General features: G+C 43.3%; 1 protein-coding gene across 1 annotated transcript in view; it reads left to right on the forward strand.

Annotated features, from left to right (window-relative positions):
- The window catches only part of LOC143998047 (uncharacterized), a 32554-nt gene extending 27436 nt beyond the window's left edge, over nucleotides 1–5118 (forward strand). The window contains exon 3 of the mRNA XM_077493822.1: nucleotides 4999–5118. Within this exon, the coding sequence (XP_077349948.1) occupies nucleotides 4999–5118 (120 nt within the window). The remainder of the gene's footprint in view (nucleotides 1–4998) is intronic.
- The last annotated feature ends 19736 nt before the right edge of the window (nucleotides 5119–24854 follow it).

The raw sequence follows: 24854 nt of genomic DNA on the forward strand, positions 1-24854 counted from the left end.
ATGAAGAAAAATTACTAATCTGCTAAATTTTATAACAGAAACAAAGAAAAATGCATTTTTTTACAGAATTTTTGGTCTTTTTTCTTTTATAGCACAAAAAAAAAAAACTGCAGTGATTAAATACCACCAAAAGAAAGCTATATTTGTGTGAAAAAAAGGAAAAAAAATTCATGTGGGTACAGTGTTGCATGACTGAGTAATTGTCATTCAAAATGTGAGAGCACCGAAAGCTGAAAATTGGTCTGGTTATTAAGGGTGTTTAGGTGCCCAGTGGTCAAGTGGTTAACAGTGCCCACTGATTACTGACTCCTGCCATTTTACCCCAAGCTGCTCAAGTCACCAGTAATAAAAAAATAAGACTAGGAACATTTATTGTGTGGCACGTGCTGCCAATGCAAACCATTTGTATGGTTTTAAATACTGTATTTGTCTCTGGAATATCTTTCACAGTTAACCACTTAAGGACCAGGCCTCTTTTTCAGACTTGGTGTTTCCATGTTTAAAACAGTTTTTTTTGCTAGAAAATTACTTAGAACCCCCAAACATTTTATATTGTTTTTTTTCTAACACCCTAGAGAATAAAATGGCGGTCATTGAAATACTTTTTTTCACACCGTATTTGCGCAGCGGTCTTAGAAGCGCACTTTTTTTGGAAAAAATTCACTTTTTTGAATAAAAAAATAAGACAACAGTAAAATTAGCCCAATTTTTTTTATACTGTGAAAGATAATGGTATGCCGAGTAAATTGATACCCAACATGTCACGCTTCAAAATTGCCCCCGCTTGTGGAATGGCGTCAAACTTTTAGCCTCAAAAATTTCCATAAGCGACATTAAAAAAAATCTGCAGGTTGCATTTTTTGCGTTACAGAGGAGGTCTAGGGCTAGAATTATTGCTCTCGCTCTACCGATCGTGGCGATACCTCACATATGTGGTTTGACGACCGTTTTCATATGCGGGCGCTACTCACTTATGCGCTCGCTTCTGTGCGCAAGCTCGTCGTAACGGGGTGTTTTTAAAAAAAAATTTTTTTTTCTTATTTATTTTAATTGATTTTATTTATTTTTACACTGTTTTAAAAAATAAAAATAAAATGGATCACTTTTATTCCTATTACAAGGAATGTAAACATCCCTTGTAATAGAAAAAAGCATGACAGGTCCTCTTAAATATGAGATCTGGGGTCAAAAAGTCCTCAGATCTCATATTTGGGCTAAAATGCAAAAAAAAAAAATCTGACATTTAAAAAAAATATATACCTTTAAGAGGTATGGGCGGAAGTGACGTTTTGACGTCGCTTCCGCCCTCCTATGGTATAGAGACGAGTGGGGGCCATCTTAGCCTCACTTGTCTCTATGCCCAGCAGACGGAAGGACCCGATCGCCTCCGCCGCTACCGACGGCTCCGGTAAGCGGCGGAAGGTGCGGGAGGGCGGCGGGAGGGGGGTGGCACCTCTCCCGCCGCCGATAGCAGTGATCTTGCGGCGAATCCGCCGCGGAGACCACTGTTATCGTACAGCCGACCGCCGCCTGAAGAGATGGATATCTCGGTTGTGGCAGCAGCTGCTGCCGTTACCGAGATATCCCTCTTCAAAAATAGGACGTACATCGTCGTGCGGCGGTCGGCAAGTGGTTAATATCCAAATAAAAATAAAACTGACAATAAATGAAATGAATCACTGGTCTAATGTCTATTTAGCAGCTAGCATAAAATATAGGTAACAATATTTTAAAAAAAATGTATAAAGATATGCAGCGCTAGAAATACAAACATGAACCATGTAAATAAAAATCCACTGTCATTGAGCGTAAAGCACAGCCCGTATACGAGAACGAAGTGTAGGAGCAGGGCTGGCATGAGAAGAGTGGACTGCATCGATTGGCTGGCACAGCTGGGGGGCGGAGTCAGCGCGAGGATGCGTGCACGCTCTACGCCCCAGCGTTCAGTTGGAGAAAGGAAGTTCACCAGGCAGGATGGCGTCGTCACTGGGGGAGCTTGTCCACCAGCTGCGGGCCGCGGTGGCGACTCTCGGGGAGCGGTGGCTCCACGAACAGGTGGCGGCGGCTCTCGGGGAGGTCCGGGACCACACGAGGACGGAGGGGGACAGATCAGCCCGGGTGCGGCGTTCCCGTCCGCCGGCCTGATTCTCCCCTGATTCCCCCAGGGCTCCACCCATTCGCCATGCGGGGAACGCTGGCCCCGCATCCATAAGGATATCAGTTTGTGGATGCACCTTATGTCGTCGGCGAGGACTACGAGTCAGTTTTTTCAGGGGGGGGCGGTGGATCAGGGGCTTCCAGTCAATCGGCCGCTAGAAAGAAGGGAGTCTGCTGGCAGTATAATGAAGGTAGTTGTAGGTTCGCAGGAAATTGCAAATACAAGCACGAGTGCTCGGGTTGTGGGGGCACCCACCCGGTGTCTCGCTGTTTCAAACAAGGAAAAGGCAGGGCTGGGGAGCCTTCAAACAAGAGGGACGACGCCGGTGAGGCTGGAAAGGATGCGTCCTTTTCTAGATCGATATCCGGATAGGGAGGCAGCAGCGATTCTGGGTTTGGGGTTTGCGGAGGGTTTTCGTATTCCGGCAGTCCTCGGGCAACCCCCCCGGTGTCCAAGAATTTGCGGTCCGCCATGCTACATCCTGAAGTGGTTTCGGAGAAACTGCGGAAGGAGGTGTCATTGGGGAGGATCGCGGGCCCTTTCTCGGGTGTACCCATGCCGGACCTTGTGGCATCGCCCCTTGGGGGTGGTTCCTAAGAAGGAACCGGGTAAGTATCGCTTAATCCACCATCTGTCCTACCCAAAAGGGGGTTCAGTGAATAATGCCATCAACCCCCGGCTGAGCGCGGTTTCCTACACGTCCTTTGATGCGGCGGTGTTTTGGGTGAGGCGTTATGGCCGGGGGGCGATGATGGCTAAAACGGATATTGAGGCGGCCTATCGATTGCTTCCGGTGCACCCTGAGAGTTTTCGGCTTTTGGGCTGCCAGTGGCGGGAGGAATACTATGTGGACCGGTGCCTGCCCATGGGATGCTCCATCTCATGTGCGCTGTTCGAAAAATTCAGTTCCTTCGTGGAATGGGTGGTCAGAGACGTCGCAGGAGTGAATTTGTTCATCCACTATCTCGATGATTTCCTCGGCACTTTGCGCAGTACTTTTGACAACGCTGGAGCGAGTGGCATGGAGTTTCGGTATCCCTCTGGCCCCGGAGAAGACCGAAAGGCCGACGACGGTGATCAGTTTTTTAGGCATTGTATTGGACTCGGAGGCGATGGAGTGTTGCTTGCCGGCAGACAAGTTGGAAGCGCTGAAGGCGGAGATACGGGGGTTGGTGGGCTTGCGGAAGGTGCAGCTCAGGACTCTTCAGTCTGTGCTGGGAAAATTGAATTTCGCATGCAGGATAATACCCATGGGTAGGGTCTTCAGTAGGAGGCTAGCGGCCAGTACGGGGGGGGGTGGATTCTCCGAGACACTTCGTGAGTCTGTCGAAGGATCATCAGGAGGATCTACGGATTTGGCATGTGTTCCTGGAACGTTTCAACGGTCAGGCACTATGGATGGCCGGGCCGGTGAGCAACTTTGATTTGGAGCTATACACGGATGCGGCGGAGTCCACGGGTTTCGGGGCCTATTTTCAAGGAAAATGGAGTGCGGGCCCATGGCCCGCTGTGTGGACAGGTGGGGGGTTACTACGGAACATGGTGCTGTTGGAGCTCTTTCCAGTGGTACTGGCAGTGGAACTTTGGGGGGAATCCTTCCGGGATCGGAAGGTTCGCTTCCATGTGGACAATTTGGGTGTGGTGCAGGTCCTCAACCGGGTGTCAGCAGCGTCGCCGCCGGTGGTTAGACTGCTGAGACATTTGGTACTGCGATGCATGCAATTGAACATCTTTATACATGCGGTGCACTTACCTGGGGTGGAGAATGTTGTGGCTGACGCACTGTCTCGCTTTCAGTGGGACAGATTCCAGGAGCTGGCGCCGTCGGCGGACGTTCATGGGGCACCCTGCCCAGAGGAGTTGTGGAAGATTGCGTTGGATGAACCTCCGACTGGATCAGACGGTCGGTGAGTCGGCGTACGAGAAAACATGGGCGGAATGGGAGGCGTTGGGGTTACAGGTGGGAGCGGACGTGCGGGATAGGCAGCTGATGGTGATCTATTTTGTATCCCGGAACATGGAGAAGGGGGTTTCAGTTTCCCGAATGGGGCGGAAATTGGCCGGTTTGGCTTTTTGGTTCAAGCTGAGAGGGGAGCAAGACTTCACCAAAGACTTTTGGGTAAGGCAGGCTATGAAGGGCTATCGGAAGGGGAGGCAGATGAAGGATGACAGGAGACTGGTGTCCTTTGAGTTGTTGGGTAGACTTTGTAGTCGGTTGGGGGTAGTGTGTTTTTCGGATTACGAGAGAGTGTTATTCAGGGCCGCGTTTGTGTTGGCGTTTTTTGGTGCTTTTCGTATAGGGGAATTGGTCAGCCCTTCTAAGAAGGGGCCGGGGGGTTTGTTTTTTGATGAGGTGTTCTGCGGGGATGACCGTGTGCGCATGCGGATACGGAGATCAAAGACGGATCAGGAGGGCAAAGGGAAGGAAGTTGTGGTGTTCGCGATTCCTGAGTGCAAGCTTTGCCCGGTCTTGGTTTTGAGGGAATTTTTGAACGCTCGGCCGGATTGTCCGGGCCCGTTGTTGATACATGGGAATGGGGAGTTTGTATCAAGATACCAGTTCATAGGGGTTTTTTTCGGAAATGCCTGAAGGCATTGGGTTTGGAAGGGGAAAAGTTTTCCTCACACTCTTTCCGGATTGGGGCTGCGACGGAGGCTGTAAGGTGGGGTTTGGACGAGGAGGCGGTTAAGAGGATTGGCCGCTGGGAGTCTCGGAGGTTTAATTCTTATGTGCGGCCTGAGTTGGTGGATGTTTAGCCGGGGGAGCTAGGGGACGTGTTGGCATGGGTCTGTGTTACACATGTGCAGTTACTGTGATTTGGGTTTTTACTTTCTTTCAGATGCAGCGCCAGGATTGGTCTGGATTTTGGGCCATTCATACATCTGCTGGGGAGCCAGGAGGGGTGATGTTAGGCCAGAGGGCAGACAGTTGGGGATATCCAGACTTGAGGCGTGTATAAAATGGTTTGGGTTTCCAGGCATACTATGGAGCAGAATGGTGCACGAAGTGTGCCGTTTTGCAGGGTTTGACAGGGCCACGGATGTTTTAGTGTTACATGCAGGGGGCAATGATTTGGGCCTCCGCACAAAGTTGGATGTTACGCGGGACATCAAATATGATTTCTTGCGACTGAGGGAAGCCTCCCCCAACATGATTATAGTGTGGTCTGACATTATAGCCAGAACCAAGTGGAGGTTTGCCAGGTCTGTGGACAAAATTAACAAGGCCCGTAGAAAGATTAATCAAGAGGTTAGTCGTTTTGTGGTACGCAATGGGGGGTTGGCGGTCCGGCATTTGGAGTTGGAGGTGGAGACGTGGTGGTACCTAAAAGAGGATGGTGTGCACCTCAATGATGTGGGCATTGATTTGTGGGCTTTGGGCATACAGGATGGGATGGAGCGTGCCTTGAAGGTGTGGCTGTGCTCACAAGGATAAGGTGTTATCCTTGCTTGCTGTGGTGGGTGTTGGTCGATGCAGGTACAGGAAGATAACCCCTCCCCACAGAGAAGTTGATGCGGGACCCATTGGAGATATGGGCTCGTTGATGATATGCCATATAGTGAGGGTTGATATGGCAGATGGTGAATGGGTGCACTGCGGTAAAAGAGTTGGGTGTCTTTGAGCTAACATGTCAGCTTGAGGCCTAGTTAAAGGAATATTACCGCAGTGCTTGTTTTGGATCAATATGCTAATGGAGTGGGAGGGGGAATTTCCTGCAGATGACCAACGCGCTCAGGGTTTTGAAGTTAAATTATGTTTTGTTGATAATTTTGTTACATGTTAAATTATTATTTTGATTAATAAAGAGGCTGCTACAGCCACTAAATACTCCAAAAAGGAAGGGGCAAGGTATGGAGTTGGGTGGTTGGTACAGCAGCTGAGGTACATCAGTCATACTATAGTCAAGCACAGCCCGTATACGAGAACGAAGTGTAGGAGCAGGGCTGGCATGAGAAGAGTGGACTGCATCGATTGGCTGGCACAGCTGGGGGGCGGAGTCAGTGCGAGGATGCGTGCGCGCTCTACGCCCCAGCGTTCAGTTGGAGAAAGGAAGTTCCCACCCTCCCTCCCTTACATTGGACGGAGTGGTTATGATGGAGACTGTAGGGGGGAGGACAGGCTAACTCATTGTCTTTTTCAGGTTTACGGTGTTGGATGTCGTAGCTGTTGGCGGGTGTTGGTCGATGCAGGTACAGGAAGATAACCCCTCCCCACAGAGAAGTTGATGCGGGACCCATTGGAGATATGGGCTCGTTGATGATATGCCATATTGTGAGAGTTGATATGGCAGATGGTGAATGGGTGCACTGCGGTAAAAGAGTTGGGTGTCTTTGAGCTAGCATGTCAGCTTGAGGCCTAGTTAAAGGAATATTACCGCAGTGCTTGTTTTGGATCAATATGCTAATGGGGTGGGAGGGGGAATTACCTGCAGATGACCAGCGCGCTCAGGGTTTTGAAGTTAAATTATGTTTTGTTGATAATTTTGTTACATGTTAAATTATTATTTTGATTAATAAAGAGGCTGCTACGGCCACTAAATACTCCAAAAAGGAAGGTGTGGTCTCATTTAATGGGAAGGGGCAAGGTATGGAGTTGGGTGGTTGGTACAGCAGCTGAGGTACATCAGTCATACTATAGTCAAGAGTACATGTTCTAAGAAATGGCATCACCCACAGTATAAATATGACAAGCTGAGGGGAACCATGAAATACTCCACCTCACACCAACACACCGAGCCTCTTACCGCAGAAAATGGACCACTAGGTTATAGTTGGTCAGATAAGCATGATATATCCACTATAGCACGACTCCACTCTCGTACCAGACAGCTGAATCTCATAGGGTCATAACATGGAGTGAATCCACAAGTTCATATGTAGGATAAAAGAGAAGCAGCTCCTCAGTGTAGTATGTTAATTCAAAATGATTTTATTAAGTAAAACGCAGATACAGGGTACTCACATTTAGAGAATTAAAACAAAAAGTACTTGGTTAACATTTGTTTCCAACCAACAAAATGGCCGCGGTCAGCACATGTATTGTTGTAAAGTCAGATCTCTGGGCTCCACCCTACACAGCATTTCATCCAATAAGGAATGTCGTCAGGGACGCCACCAATGTGTATGAGGAGAGTGGTGAGTCAGCTGATGTAGATTTGTTACTTGTGTTTTTTACTGTTTTATTTTGTAAGTGTGTTCCATTGGGGGTTTTAATAAATAGTTAAATGGGAAAGCACTATGTATCTGTCTCTGTTCCCTGTGATCCTGTTGTCGAACGTGAATACAAGGGTGAGAGATAACCGATAAATCAGTTCTCCCAGGAGCAGAGTGATATTTGATGATGGGCCTGATTATTTCTATTTTGAGGTGAGCAGGTTTTTCACCTGGTGTTGGGATCACATGCAACACAAGAGGAAGGATTTATCACTGAACACATTTGGTGGAAGACGAGATTTTGATGGACACTTATATATGAGTATATTGACGCGAGCTGCCATCCAGAGCACCCAGACCCATATGGTGTATCACACGTGACAGAATATGCTATCTCTATCCACTTTGAGATCCTGCAGACTTCTTAATTAGAAGCCCTGCTGGAAAATCTTCCCTTTTCTGTTCTTTTCTTCTCTTGAACAATATGATGTAAGGTTTTTGGAATTAAACCATTTCATTTAGCTAGGATGTTCTCCATTCTTTTGTGACAATTATGGAATTGGGTTGTAAAGCGTGTTGGTTGTGGGCCATCTGAAGTCCTAGATTATGGAGGAGGTTTGGAGACATGGTGGAGAAAGTGCATCAATGCGTTTCCCTTCTCCTCCAGGGCGTCATCAAAGGACATGTCATGTCCTTTGACGCCCCCGAAGGAGAAGGGATGAAATGCGTTGACACACTTCCGGTTTATGCTAACCATTGACGCAACTTCCGCCTTCTGTGGAACACACTAGGATGTTTATACACTGATGCCTGTTTATCCAGATATCTCGTAAGTGGCATCTAGTTTGTGCAATTTACCTAGTTTTATGGTATTCCACTACGCGTTTTCTTTGTTTTCCCTTTTATCAACAATGGTCAATCCACTCTGATATAAGAACACCTTTCTGAAGAAGTCTCTGACAATCGATTCCTCACATACCAGATCATTAGATCAAAGCTTTTTCTAACCCCACACTGCAAAGCTGAGGGTCCAGTACCTTTGATGATTGGAGTCACCAAAGGGCAGTGTTGCACATGACACTAAAATAAGTTTGGAGCACCGTTGCACTTTACCATATATTTTTATGAGCACTCAGCACTTTAAGAGACTGTGTCCACTTATATGTTCATATAGTGATGCATTTTTGATTATCACAGTATAAGATGTTTAGATATTGATTTATATTTGCGATTTTCTGCTAGCGCTGTTTTTTCACAAGTATTTTATTTTTTGAGGTTGTAGCACCTTTGCAACAGTCGCTGCAATTTTCCTTAGACTTTTCATAACCTTAGCGCGAGTTTGTTATACAGTAGTTTATTTATAGTGGAGAAAGGCTTCCTGTACAAGGGTATGGAGATATCTCTGTCCAAGAATTTGTCTGTGAAGAATTTTCCCTGTATTTGGTGGTCCTCATCTTTAGTGCAATTGTGATGGATTCTGTGAAATTGACTTTTGGGGATCTTATTGATCCAGCTGGGATGGTGGCAGCTCTGGTAATGAATGAAGGAAATGCCAGCAGTAAGTTTTACAAAATTGGTGGCATGTATTTTGGATTCACAGCGGTAGAGTTTTTGACCCAAAAAGGCCAGTTTGTTAGGGTCCATGACATAGGTGAAGGAGTGTTCCATTTGGTTGTCATTGCAGTGGTGCACGAATGCTTCCACGCTCTCTTTAGTGCCATCCCAAATGATAACTATGTCATGAATGTAGCATCCATAGTAAATGATTTGGGCAGCAAAGGGGTTATTTTGTATGATATGCTGGAGTTCCCAGTAACCCATAGTGAGGTTTGCATAGTTTGGGGCAAAATTGTCCCCCCATAGCTGTACCTTGGGACTGAAAATAAAATGTGCTATCAAATTCAAAATAGTTGTGTTTTAAACAAAATGTTGTTGCCTCCAGTATGAAATTAGCCTGTCTGGGATTAATGAGAGGGTCTTCAGAGAGGAAGTGTTCCACTGCCCTGAGACTTTAGTTCAGACAATATGCTATCAAGATACACCAATATGTTCCATTTCATGTTTATGGTGCAAGTTGAAGTGCTTTTTTATAATTTTTGTAATAATTTTTTTCACCTTTATTTGATATTTTTTTTAATCAAGTAGCCCTTCTTTTAGATATGTTTTTTTAGATATATTTTATTAAAATTATTGTTTTTAACTATTTTGTTTATATTTTTTGTCCACTGAGTGCTGTAGTCTCACAGCTGCGGATATCGTGTCAGTGTACTTAAACTGCTCTCCTCCCAAGAGCAGTAAGCCAGTAGAAGGAGTTGTGAGCTCTGAGCACGTAGCCTAGGGTTTTTTCAGATTGACAGCCCCCAGCTCTGATGCCCTGTTCTGGTGACGTCACATCCGCTTTCGCATCCCAGGTTGGTCAGCGCGGAACTTCCTTCTTCCTGGAATACAGAACATTCCCAGCAAAAAGATCTACATCCCCATCAGCAAGGGGACAGTCAGCGGAGCCCACAGAGTGGCATCGGATGACTTCGGACTGATCATCTTCACCCGTTCTTGGACTGTGTAAGTGTACACTTTGCACACTTTTCTTTTTATTGTCAACTTTCTATATCCGGTTGGTGTCTCCCCCCTCCTCTTCCTACTACTGACTTGTCTACAGAGGTAATGGACACCCTCTCAGGGTGGCTGCATCCTTTATTTTAAATACCAGTCACCAGCATTGAACTATTGATAATTGCTATTACAGATATCCACCCATAGTTTTAAATTAAGGGCATTACACCTATTGGAGAGCTAGAATCCTTTCTTTTTAGTAGTCGGGGATGATTGAATACAAATGCACGTACACACTTTTCACATATTTATTTGTAAAAAATTTGAAAACCATTTATCATTTTCCTTCCAATCCCAATAAAATACATTAACGCTTTTAATTGTAACATGAGGAAATTTGGAAAATGTCAAGGGGTATGAATACTTGTTCAAGGCACTGTAAATGAACAGTGAAATTATATTTGAACTTTTTTTAAGGCATAATTGTTTTCAACTGTTGCACCTATTTGGAAAGCTGCTCTCGGAAATTTCTTTACTAGTTTGCACCATATGTTCGTTAAGGTAAAACATCCCTGTGGAATATATTTGTAGATAGATGCTGCCAATTAATAAGGATTTTCAATTTTTTATTTTTTTTGCTGAACACCCTTAACCAAGTGTCAGCTATCATTTTCCATGGAGGAAAGCTGGTGTAAAAGTTGAATATGTTGCTATATATTTTTAAAGTGACAAAATGCTAATGATTCAAATGATACTGCTGCATGAAGAGCATTTTGGATGACAGTTTCATTGCATATTGGTTAGATTTGCTGGTCCCTTCTTTACTAATGTGTCCTGTAGTGGCATACAGCCAGGTAGACTGAACCACATAGCACAATAAAGACAAATCATTCACCACTTTCATAAGTATTCAATTGTAAAGATTCTTCAAGCACTGATATGTCTTCAATGCAGCAAAGATCGGTGGCGTGGGCAGCAAGAGAGGTAGGTTTTAAAGTAGTTCTAAAAATATAAGCTTTTTTATCTTAATGCATTCTATGGACTAAGGTAAAAAAACCTTCTGGGTGCAGCTCCCCCTGAATTACCCCATAGCAAGAGGCTTGCTATTGGGGGCACTTGGTGGGGGGGGGGGGGGAGCCAGTACCGCCCTCGGGGGACCGAAAAAAAAGAGCATCTGGGCTACTCGGTGCAAAACCATTGCACAGAGATGGTAAGCATAAAAAAAAAAAATGCATTTCTTTATTTAAACCTTTAGAATCACTTTAACTGTTTTCTTTGCGGGGCATCTGTATTTTTGTTGCACCTAACTAGTTTGTTTATGTTCATTTCAATGCAAATGCTTTTAAATGAAACTGATATAAAATGAAGTAAAATTTTGCAAAAAAACTTGATATGCAGAAAAATGTTTCTAAAATCCTGTTGAATTTTTTGCAGTGCAAGTCACTATGGACAGAATATAAGACAAGACAGCAAAACTCACTGGTTAGTAATAGTCAGCCTCATAAAAGCTGCTCTTGTTCAGTAAACTCACCTAATGGACACCTGACACTCTAATTACTGTACACCCCATCTACCTTAATGCAAAAACAGCCCACTATTATTTCTAATTGATCCTATTTTGAAACTAAGGCCCAGTGCATCACATTTTAGGAATAAGCATTCCCGCCAGTGGCGGCTGGTGCTCAAAATCTTTGGGTGGGTGCAAACAAACTGAAAAAAACATCAATTGCAGCCTCCCTGTGCCCATCAAATGCAACCACTGTGCCCATCAAACGCAGCCACTTTGCCCATCAAATGCAGCCACTGTGCCAAAACGCAGCCACTGTGCCCATCAAACGTAGCCATTTTGCCATCAAATGCTGCCACTGTGCCCCATCAAATGCTGCCACTGTGCCCAAATGCCACCATTGTGCCCATAAAAAGTTGCCACTGTGACCCCCCCCCACCATATCTTGGTGGGAGGTCAGACAGCAGTAGATGGTGGCGAGTTGTGGGACCTTGTAGCGGCAAGATGTGTCCTCCATGCATCTCCTCCCCTCCTCTTGATAGGCGTCCAATCGTTTGAGGTACCAATATGAATTATGGCAACCAAACATGTGTTGCGTGGTTTGAAATAACCTAATGTGTATGTAGCTTAAACCTCTGGGATCCTTTTTTCTTCTCAAAGGTCCCTATTTTTAGTATTTTGTGTAGAACTATGTAAACAAATGTGAAATGATCAAAATTGTTCCACTGGCAAAATACAAATGCTAGTATAAAGGAAAATGTATGGTAAAAGTAAATGGGGTTTACCTGATAATTCTTTGTGAATGATTTTACATGGTCAGTGCTCCTTCAGTACTTATCTATTATTTTTACTTGTCCTTGCATCCTGATTGAAAAGTCAGTTGTAGGGGTACCTGTTTTTCTGATAAACAGGAGCTTCAACCTCAAGGACCTTCAGAATGGTCCCAGTGATGAAATGCATTAGGTGGCACTTTGGATGATATCAGCACACATGGTGAGAACCAGGAAGTGCAGTGTCTAGGTTGTCTGCAAGAACTGAATACTGGCGGTGTACTGTGCTATTGCTGTTGTAAGTGGATGAGCTGTAATGCACTAGTAAATGTGAGTTTTGTTCTAAGACATAGTAAATGAAGGTTTATTTTAAATGGTAAACACTATTTATTTTAAATGGTAAAACACTATGTGTTTGTTTTCTGGTTGATGTTGTGGTTTGGAGGAACAACGTACAACTTGCTGAAGGACAGAGGATCCCATTTAAATAGGGTACACACTATATATAACCTTGCATTTTATCTGGGTCATAAACACAAGGTGAGAGCACAACTGGTGCTGGTGGAGCAGGTGAAGGTGAAGGATGGGTGGAATTGTCGGGGCTCTGCAGGTGCCAGCATTTGCAAGGCTGGCTTTACAACTATGCACTTCCATGCATGATTTAATGCAAATGTTCATACATGTATGCACATTTTATCTTGTGTTTTCTCACACCAAGTGCAAAACATTTAGGTAAGTGTGAGCCCGTGTTTTTTTTAACAAATATAGATGAACCAAGAAGACAAAGCGTGTTGGCAGGGGTGGGTCTCAGTAACAACACATTTCATGCCATGAAAACAGATTTATTGTGCGTTTGCATGCACTACAATTGACTTCTATGATATATGTAACATATCTGAACTATTTTCATGAAAAAAAAGCAAAACCTACAGTACTGTGCAAATGTTTTAGGCAGGTGTGAAAAAATGCTGTAAAGTAAGAATGCTTTTAAAATTATATATTTAATTGTTTATTTTTATCAATTTACAAAATGCAAAGTGAGTGAACAGAAAAGAAAAATCTAAATCAAATCAATATTTAGTGTGACTACCCTTTAGCTTTAAACCAGCATCAATTCTTACATTTGAACACTTTGTAAACGTGCACAAAGTCAGGGATTTTGTAGAATTAGAGCCAAGTTTATGTTTAATCAATTACACCAAGCAGGTGCTAATGATCAATTTCATATGTAGGTTGAAATACAGTCATTGACTGATACAGAAACAGCTGTGTACTAGGCTTATACCTGGGTGAGAAACAGCCAAACTACTACTAAGATGAGGCTGTGGAAGACAGTTTCATGTCCGGTCATACACCACGGTAAGATTGAGCAACAAGATACAAGGTAATTATACTGCATCAGTAACGTATCTCACAGTCAAAGCTTTTAAAGCAGACTTAGATTTCAAGATATGCTGTTCAAGCTCTTTTGAAGAAACACAAAGAAATGGCCTATGTTGAGGACCATAGACACAGTATTCGGCCAAAGAAACCTAATGCAGCAGATGAAAGCACATCATGCTTACCTCGCTTCGACATCAGAAGATGTCCAGCAGTGTCATCAATACAGAACTGGCAGAAACCAGTGGGACACAGGTACATCTATCTACTGTCTGGAGAAGTCTGGCCAGAAATGGCCTTAATGGAAGAGATGAGGGCAAAAAGCCATACCTCCAAAGTAGAAACAAGGCTCAACTATGCACAAAAACATAGTAACTGGGATAAGGAAAAATGGCAGCAGGTGCTCCGGACTGATGAGTCAAAATTTTTAAAATTTGGCTGTAGCAGAAGGCAGTTTGCTGATGGGCTGGAAAGCGGTACAATAATGAGTGTCTGCAGGCAACAGCTTAACATGGGGGAGGTTCCTTGCAAGTTAATTTCTTCAAACAAAGTTGTGGATTTGGTCCGGATCAATGATTTCCTCAATGCTGAGAAATACAGATACTTATCCATTATGCCATACCATCAGGAAGGCATGTGACTACCCCAAATTTATTCTGTAGCAGGACAATGACCCCAAACATACAGCCAATGTCATTAAGAACTAACTCCAGCGTAAAAAAGAACCAGGAGTCCCGGAAGTGATAGTTTGACCCCCACAGAGCCCTGACCTCAACATCACCAAGTCTGTCTGGGATTGCATGAAGAGAAAGCAGGATTTGAGGTATCCTACATCCACGGAAGATCTATGGTTAGAAACAACCTACCTGCCGAGTTCCTTCAAAAACTGTGTACAAGTGTACCTAGAAGAATTGATGCTGTTTTTAAGGCAATGAGTGGTCACACCAAATATTGATTTGGATTTATTTTCTGTTCATTTTCTTTGAATTTTGTTAACTGATAAAAAAAATATAAACATTTCTATTTCTGAAAGTATTCTTCATTTACAGCATTTTGCATACTTGCCTAATACTTTGGCCTTATGAATTATACATTCTATAGCTATCACTGAAAAATGAATAGGGGAGTAAACTTCCAGTTGGGTCCCCTGTTCTGCTGGCAACTGTTTAAAAGGGGATCTCCCCCACTTTAAAGTGAATTTTACTCTCACTTCCTGTTGTTTCTTCAGGACACAATGATTCCAATGGGATACAGACATAAATAACGGACAGGTTAGCATTATGTATACTTCCACACACCAATGAAAATTCTACTAAACCCTACATGCAATTCTATTCCCGAATCATAACCCAATAAAGCTGGTCATAAAAGTGATAATTTATCTCTTTTGGCCAGTAGATTGGATAGGCTAAAAATGTTCTACCCGTGTACTTTGACAAAAGTCAATTGAAAAATGTACTTTCGTTTAGCCAGGGCCACCCACGCCCTACTAAATTGGTCTTGGGGAATGCATGGGGATTCTATGCTAAAGTCTTGCTGGGCCCTAAAGTCTTCCTGGAACGCCGAATCACTGGAAGAACACTGCATCATGGACTTCTCCGTTAGAGCACTGCCAAGTTTGTATTTTCCTCTAAGAAACTTCACCTGGGCAGGTAGCCTGGGGCGGCCACAGTTAGGAACAGGATGTTATTACATATTATAAATATTGTAAACATTGATTCAACTGCTCTGAGCCTGGTCTGGCGTTATTCAAAGGGGTGAATGTGAGGTCTAGGCATACTACTAAAGCACTTGGGACTGCAACTATAATAAGGGGTACATGTAACATTGCTACAGTAAAGGTTCATGAGCAACTACAAAGAAAACAGCAACCAGTTGTTGACGTGGTACCTGGTAGGTGACACGGTCTGTGTTTGTACTCCCTCCCTAGCTGTCAGTCTCCATCGGTCGCCGGGAGTGGAATAGCATTATGGAGATCTATAGCTGGTCACTTGGTACAGAAAGGGAAAGAATCAACTGAGAGTATGCATGAAGTCCGTGCTATGTGCTCGGCTGGACCCCATTCTATTACTGGGAGTGAGGTAATAGAGGTATGCTGACTGGTGGAGTGGACAATGGCTCAGCCAGCCCCTCCAAATGCAACACAGACATCAGTACAAGTGTGTTGGACATGGAACGAAGAAGTTAAGGAGACATTTTGCATCTTGGGCACTGCACATAGCTCATTATAGAGCTAGGAAGCCGCCTTAATGTCTTACTGTTCACATGAATGCAGCTTCTGCCTGGTCCCCAGGCTTTGGTGAGCAAACCTTTTGGGCAAAGTATTACCCAGTGCAAGGGTTAGTGACACAACGTTCAATGCCTCGCGTAGTCTAAGAACTCACCCCAGGGGGGAACCCCTCATGTGACCCTTGCTTGGCATGCAGCAAGAAAGGGAAACATGGGGAACATGACAGAACACCAGTCAGCCCCCTTTACAGGTTTTATAGCATTTCTCTTGATTGCTATGAAATACACATTCAGTTTCCTGGCTTACACATGCTGCTCTGACCTCACCCTTCGGGCCCTTTTGTCTGTGTTCTCCAGACAATCTTCTCACAAACTGTATGTACATAACTTTCAGCCCCTTGCTGCTTTGGTTCTCACCTGTCCTTTAGGTGGAGCCCGCCTAACTTCTGGGCAGAGACCTCATCTGTCTGCTGGGGTGTAGCCCAGAAACAAAAGCTTCATACACACGGTAGGATTTTCCACAGACAAAACCTCTGACTTTTGTCTGAAGGGCATTGATCAGGAACTTGTCTTGCATACAAACGGCAAGGAATTGTTGGCCAACAAACACGAATGTAGTGACCTACTACGTGTTTTTTCAGCTCTTTAGCACCGCCCTTTGGGCTCTTTCTGCAAATTTTGTGTTAGTAGAAGTTTGGTGAGTGTTGATTCGCGCTTTTCATTTTGCGCTTTTTAGTTTGTTTCTGAACGGCCGTTCGTCAACCAGCAATGTTGCGAATCGGAGGAGATATCATGTTATTTATTATTGACCTTGGAGTTATTGCTTTGACCCAAGTCCAGTCCAGAAACAGGAGGATGAGGAGGATTACTTGGACCAAAAATGGGTTGCTTTATTAATTGTGACCAATTATGTCATACGCCTTTGCTGCGGGGGCTCCAGGAGAATAATCCAGAGGATTTGCAGAATTATCTCCAGATGACGGACCCCTGCTTTCACCAACTCTTGGCATAGCTGACCCCCTATATTAAGAAGCAGGACACATGCATGAGGCTTTTATTTTATTTTTTGGTTGAATAATGATTTGATTTGGTATATTTTCTATATTTTTGAATGCACAGAATGCAATTTTTGGTTAAGTTTTATTGGCAGATAGCATGTCGAATTTTATTTGTTTTCTTTTTTTAATGCAAAATTAAAAAAATTGTGGAGAATAATACTTGGTTATGTGTTTTACTTCAAAATGACAGTTTTGGAGTAGGCAGTTACATTTTAAAAAATACAATGTAAAATTAACAAGGGACACCAACATAGTTGTATGTTTGATCTTAAAAACAACAGGATAATGGTGTTGTGGTAACTTGCACCAAAAAAATTTATAAATAAATCAACAAGCATAATAATATTATAATTGATATCACTAGAAAAAAAGCCTTTGCAAAATAATTTACAATAACTCCATCAGTATCACCAGCAAAGCAGCTTCATTATTATCCCATTAAAGAAGAAGAGAATGTGCATTGCATTTCGAGCTTTCATAATTTGGCACGGCACAAATGTTAATTCTCTATTACAAACGCTAGTTTACAAGACCAACCGCTTCTGACCACTTCTCGCAGTACTTTGGACTTTTGTCTGACGGACTTTTGCACACATGATCGGACATGATCGGAAAAATCAGACAACAGACATTTGTCCATTTATAAGCCTGCCATTCAACATTTTTCAACAATTGTCCAATGGGGTGTACAAACGGTTGGATTTTCCGCCAACAGTCTGTCATTACACAATTCCCGTCTAAAAATCCAATCGTGTGTACGAGGCTAAAGTCACGATTCTCCTAAAAGCCAAGCAAACACCTGCTCATTTAGTGTGCTGGTGTTTCCTAAAACCAGGGATTACAGATTTCATCCCAGAGATTTCTTCCAAGTTTCTACAAAATCTCCAGGCCCCAGGTCCTAAACCGGGTTTTATTAACCACTGAGAAAATTGAAAAGCCAGTTTTCTTTGAAGTAAACAAGCACCCTGCTTGGATGAGAATCCTGGGTGAAAGAAAACCCTTTTTACACCATGGTAGGGCACTGCTCTGTGACAAGGGTTAAATTGTGGTCAAATTCCAGTGCAATGTCTTAGAAAAAAATATTCTAGCTACTGGTTTTGGAGTTGAACAATTGCATTGTTGGGCTTTTTTTTTTTTATTTATGTGCAGGATTTCTGTCATCAGTGCTGGGACAAGATCATCCAGTGCCCAGGGCAAAGATGGGAAATTGTGCCCCCCCCCCTCAATTATGTGTGAGCTTATGAGGAGGAGGGGAAGAGAGAGCACAGCCTGCACCTCCTCCCAGCTTTCTCTTGCTTTAACACTTGGCTGACAGAAGTAGTGATATCACTGTCACTACTCCTGTTGGCATTAAAGTTGAAGGAACTTGCAGCCCCCCATCCCTAAAATACACATGGCGCCCAGGGTAGCCGTCCCTTCTGCCCACTCCTTGTCCTGGCCCTGGCTCTCATAACTCTAATTCAAAGTCCACTTTTCCTAATTTCTCTACCTTCTCTCCTTCTTCCTGCTTATCCTCTTTTCCAAACTGGCCTATCATATATAATAATATAAAATTACCTCCACAAATATATCATGCTAGTAAGTTTTAAATAAGACTGTAACATATTACCATAATCCATTAAACAAATATATCATGATAGTGAGCTAACATAAAACTGCAACATATTTCCATAATTTTCACTCTAATATAAGTAGGCACAGACGGCCATAGAACACTGCATGCCCCACCTTCACCGTTACTTTTGTGTTTTACGTTAGAAATAGACATGGCATTTAGGTAATGGATGATATTTACACATTACTTATTTGATATTTACCTAAACTATACATAAGAAGATCTCACAATAAAAACTACGGTAAGCTGAAAGAAAGCTTAGGTTCCCCCTTAATGATTATGAAGTAACGTTTAAAGTTTTAGAATCAGCAGAAACATATCTGTCTTCTGTAGCAAGGAGATCCCACAGAGCTTTGCTTTCGAGTTGCATGAACTACAGCAACTCTACAAAGTGCATGCTGATGTCAGCAAAGTCTTAATACACTGCATTCATGGAATTAGTTCACATGACTCAGAACTGGAGTGCTACTGAATTTCTTTAATATGGCTGACAGGTATATATATTCAGATTTTAGTGCTCCTACCTACCATCCCTAATGTTTCCCTTTAAAATTGCCTTAAGACACAACAGATTTCTTGCTATTTTTTTTCCTGCAATCCTTTAGAACATGTATTTCACTGTGGGTTGCACAATCCCTTTGCAAGATTACCTCTAAACAAAATCAGCCCGTGGGTCTGATTCTGTAAAAAATTAAATAAGACTCAAAAGCTCATTAGAAAAAAATCTTGCATTTTTTTTCTTTTATCTCAGGGAGCTGAAAGTCATTCTTAGATGGTCGCTTCTAGGGAAAACATCTGGTGTCACTTTTAAACGTGTTCTTTTCAGAAAGAAAATATTTAGGTATAACAGAAGACAAAGGAATTTCTGAATATTTAAAAAATAAAAAGTACTACCTATTATAGTATGCACATGACCCACATACATGTGATACAGTAGTGGTTACTTATATCCAGTTTGACAGATTTACATGCTGAAGCAGCAAAACTACAAAACAAATATTAAAATAATATCTTTATTTGAAAGTATCATTCACCAGTAAATTTGAATATATGGGTTTATCACCAAGCCTGATAGATACCACCTAGGTAGGTGTCTTACCAAGAACAGCAGGCAATGACCTCTACCCAAATTGCATCACTCCTGCAACTAGCTGAATGGTCAATATGCTACATGCACAGATTTACCTGGAATTTACGCAAAGATTTCCATTAGATTCATCAAGAAATCATTCACTTACTTTATAACAAACATTTATCATCCTAGGATGTAACATTCACCCATCCTTAAGGCCTGTACACACAATAGGAAAATCAGAAGTAAATTTCCATCCGATGAACAATCTGCCGATTTTTGGAACTTTACTATGGTGCTTTCGACAGCCGATTCCGATTTTTCGTCCGACAAAAGCTGGATGTGCAGACTATAACATTTTTGTGGTACGTGAAATCAATGGACGATTTTCATTTAATCAGTATGGTTTTCATCCGGAAAAAAAAATGTAAGAGCAAGACTACGCATGCTTAGAAGTGAAAGAACACATACAAAACTATTCAACACATGACGTCACTTCTGAAGTTGTATTTTGTCATACGAGAATTCTCATATGGTGAGTAACCTCTTCCCTTTAGACATGAAACTAGCATGCAACAAAAAACAAATGGTCGTCAGAAAATCTTATCATGTGTACGAGGCTTTAGGCTGGCCATACGCTATACAATTTTCTTGTTCAACTTTCCCTTAGAGTTACCAAAACCATATAATATGAGATCAAACCTTAACCCTTTCAATTTGTATGCAATCTGGCAGGCCCTTGCACTACAGGTAAATCTAAAGGAAATCGAAAAAGAAAATTGTATAGTGTATGGCCAGCCTAAGAAGATGGAGTTTAGAATGATCGATTAAGAAATAATTTTGTTTTTGTTTTTTTCATATAGACCCAGTTTGCTCATCATCCCATTCACTTGAACATGGGGTGTCATATGGGAACCCTAGCAACACACAAATAAGCATATATAAAACAAACCATATAACATGAAATAGAGCAGTAACCATTATTTGGATAAATAAAGACTGCAGGATTCATTAAGGGGATACGTTACTTCAGGGCCGCTGATAGGGCAGTACAACCAGCCCTGTTGTACCGGGCCTGGCCAGCAGGGGGGGCCCGAGCAGCTTTTAACTTCTAGCTAAAAAAAAAATAAAAAAAATAAAAACGAAATAACTATATTAACCTGCACCCACTTGATTACTAACATATATAAGGAATATATATTCATTTCCTGGGCCCCATCAGGTTACCAGAGGGGCCCAGGAGGTGAAAGCAGAAGAGGGACTTTTTTTCTATTTTCGGGTGCAGGGATACAATGCTGTGCCGCATGCTGTTCTCAGTATACCTGCACAAACTAAAGTTCTTCCTGCTCACTGTATGCCTCTCCGGCGGATGGATATTACTGTTATACGGCTCCCTTCATTCAGTAAGTGCTGCAGCTTGAGGGACTTATCACTGGGACGGCTGAGACAGACAGAGCAGCAGGAGTAATCTGGACAATGGCAGTGGTGCACAGGCAAGCAGTCCCCTGCACACACACACACACACTGACAGGTCACACTATTGTAGCATGTGCAGTCCCTAGACTCTGTGTGCTCATGGTTATTATCATTATGATGATCAGGGCACAGTAGGTGCTGTATGGCTCTGTCAGTGTAACATGACTGTGTGGTGCTGACTTTCCTGATATATGACTGTACTGTGTGTTACAGACTATAACTCAGCACAGCCATAACAAAGTCAGCATCACACAGTCATGTTACACTGACAGAGCCATACAGCACCTACTGTGCCCTGATCATCATAATGATAATAACCCTGTGCACATAGTGAGATGCTACTTTTACACATGTGATGGGGGAAGGGACAGTAAAAATACATAGCCAAGCTGCATTTTTACCACCCCCAAACCACTCTCCTTTCATAACCTTTCACCCAAGCTTTGCAATTAGGTCCTTTTTCATGCAGACCTGATTGAAAGCTCCGTATGAAGACACAAACTGAATGGGCACAGATGTCAAAACACTGACATCTCTCCCATTTAGATGCAGTTATGATTGGTGGGGCGCTGTAAATGTTAAATGTTCCTGCTCCTGCCTCCTGCCCTGACAGCGTGGAGGCAGGGGTGGGGTTATGGGCGGAGCCAGGATGGGTTGTGGGCGGGGTCAATGGGGCCCCGTCAGGTAGGCTGTATGGGGCCCCATGATTTCTAACAGCGGCCCTGCGTTACTTGATGCATTGCATCATTCAATTAATGCATTCTTTCATTGAAATGACCTACGAAACAAACCCAGTCATAGAAGTGTATACAAATAATTACCATAACCTTGGTCCATTTTGCTTTAGGCAAAATGAGCATCCCCACTAACTGCATCATGGCAAATACCAAAGGGGACAAGAGAAAGAGGAGCTCCACTGCTGATGGATTCCAACAGATGTATAGCAATGTAATTTGGACCATTTAAAGGAAAGAACCCTTGTGCTTTCAACAGTCTGGCAAGGGGTGACCCGAGGAGGAGCCTGAAACTCTGACTCTATACACCAGACTCATCAGAATGTTGTTGCTACCCAGTTACCAACTGTAACGCATGATTGCATATGAAAATTATAAGGTAAAAACCCTAACCCACCCGCCAAAACTATGAATAATAATAATAGGCCATATCATTTGGCATCATGTTATATACTACAATGCCCTTCATTCATCGAATAATCACTAGAATTTTAGTTTATTTTTTTTTACATAAGGAAACCTGGGAAGTGCAAACTGTTAAGCAATGCAAACTTGGCAAATCTTGCTAATAAACGCAGGCAAACCTCCCCAAGTTACATTTTCTCTTAGAAAAGGTAACAATATACAGCTACAAATACGTAATAATGCGTGCCTTTGACAGTCAGAGGCATTCAAACAATGTTGTTGGGGACTGTGCTGACATGTCTTTGTACCCATAGCTAAAAAAGGATAATGACCACTGGAGAGGTTTTAAGCTAATTCTCAATGATGTTAGTGCAAGACATTGTGGATCCACTTTACTGAGTTGCAAAAGGTGAAGGAAATTGTGGCAGTATTTCCTAAATTTTGTTATGTTGTGCTACATTGCAGGAGGAAGGGATTCCTGCTTCATAATCTTTGCCACTCATTACAGCTTAGTGGCAACAGGATCCACACCAGATCCCATGAACTAATGAAACAGAGGTGTGTTTGATAGGGACAGAGTACAGCCTCATATATGGACTTGTATTTGGTTTAGGTGTCAGAGCAAGTCAATGATTTTTAACGAACACCACCTGCAGCAGGTTAGGCTGATTTGTTGTCAATCTGTGTTTGTTTGAATTGCATAACTCACTCCCATCCCTTATCCTGAGTCTGTTTTTTCCTTTGTGGTGTGCATTTCCTAGTTGCTGCAGTCATTTTTGCCCTACATAAAATTTATAGTAGCTTGCCATTTTAAATAGTATGGATAAATTATGAATTTGCAGAATTTATACAGAAATGTCAACCATAGGTCTAAGGTCCGCTGTCAGCTAACGTCACTCAGTCGATCTAGGCACTGGATCAATCCCAACTTTACAGTTGGGATCCACTCAACCATATTTCAGGATAAGACCTAGGTCCTCTAATTTATGCGTAAGTTCCAGTGAGGGTTTCTGAAGTTTTAGAATTCAACCAAACCCTTTTAAGGTTTGGAGTGTTCACCTCACATTCTTGGTCAGAATCTGTGCCGACTGTTCTCTCAAGAGGAGGTTCACCAGAAATCCCATAATAGGAATAGCTTTGGTACATAGCAGAGTTTGGGTGGGTGTCAGGTCACCTGCGGGGCCAAGTGACTAGGAGTGCACCACGGAGGTTGTGGACTCAACGGCTGACTGCTGAGGGTCGAACATTCTGTGTAGCAGCTACAAAGGGTCGCAGCCAGAGTCCTGGACAGGGACATAGAGTGTAAGATTCCCCAGGGTGCTGAGTCTAAGGCCGCGTACACACGCGGGGACTGTTCGCTCAACTTTGTCCGCTGAACAGTGTTTCGGCGGACAGTCCGCTCGTGTGTGGGCTTTCAGCGGACAGTTTCAGCGAACAGTCTGCTGAACAAAGTTTTTCGGAATTTCCGAAAAACTGTCCGCTGAAACTTTGTTTCAGCGAACAGTCCCCTCGTGTGTAGGCTTGTTCGTCAAACTAAGTTCCACGCATGCTCAGAAAGGATTTACACGCCGAAGTTTGCATTGCAGTGTATAGGACGTTGTTTTCTAGCCCCGTCGTACGTGCCGTTCACGTCATCGCGCACGGTTTCAGCGGACTGTTCGTCGTGTGTGGCCAAGTCCGTCCATGCTAATTTTGAGCGGACTGTCCGCTGAAACTGTTGGACGAGCAAAGTTGAGCGAACAGTCCCCGCGTGTGTACGCGGCCTAAGAGCCAGCAGGTTTTCACCAGAGCCTCTGATGGTGAGGATGAACTTGGCTGCAGCTCACTCCAGGTTGCAGCTCCCAGGGTCTCCCAGCTCGCTCTCAGGGCTTGCTCTGGTGGATTGAGAGGAAGCAGCAGTCCAGGGCGACTAAGAATAGTCAGGAGGACAAGCCAAATGTCAGGGCAACAAGCAGATAGGGATGGTCAGGAGAACAAGCCAAAGTTGGTACATGGAATCAAACGTAGAGCACACCTCAAGAATCACTCAGGAAAGCCTTCACACAATTGTTGCTCAGGCAAGGCTAGCTTGCAGTGCGTGGGGTTAAATAGTGTTTTCTGTTAGAGGCTGGGGTGGAGCCATGCTGAGAGAAGATTACCTAAACACACAGGTGTGAGAGCTCGTCCCTAAAGATACCGACCAGAGACGCAAGTAGACAGTCAGGGCATGAAACGCTATTGCAGATTCATGACAGTGGGACAGACTAAATGGTAATTTGAGTGCACACAGAAAACAAAGGTAGTGTTAATACACTGGGAAGATGGGGACATGCAATTAGGCATCCTAGACAGGGGTCAAGTCCTGGGGAAAAAGTGTGGGAACTCCCACCTAAGATCCACTTTCCCACCCAAAAAAACAAAATGATACGCTCATATGCACGAACACTTCAAAAGTGATATTTGTCATCCAATTTTCGTATTGTGCATATGAAGCTTAACTGTTAGTACAAAAAAAAAACAATCCTCAATAAACATAAATACGGTAATTCTCTGAATTCATTCAATTGTGCTTCCATGCAAATGTGAACATCGTGTTCTGATCTTTTGGATAACACAGGGTTAAACGGAAGGGTCATAAATGAGCTGCACATTATCTGGACAGAATGATTGGGGAGATAGTGATGTGTTCCTGCTTAGGAGATGTATGTTAGCTTGGGGGGCTGCAAACTCTGCAGGGCTCCAACACACACTCGCTGCTATTCTA

This window comes from Lithobates pipiens, unplaced genomic scaffold (assembly GCF_037356315.1).
Source record: "Lithobates pipiens isolate NorthernLeopardFrog02 unplaced genomic scaffold, aLitPip1_a1.2 Scaffold_19, whole genome shotgun sequence".
Lineage (NCBI taxonomy): Eukaryota > Metazoa > Chordata > Amphibia > Anura > Ranidae > Lithobates > Lithobates pipiens.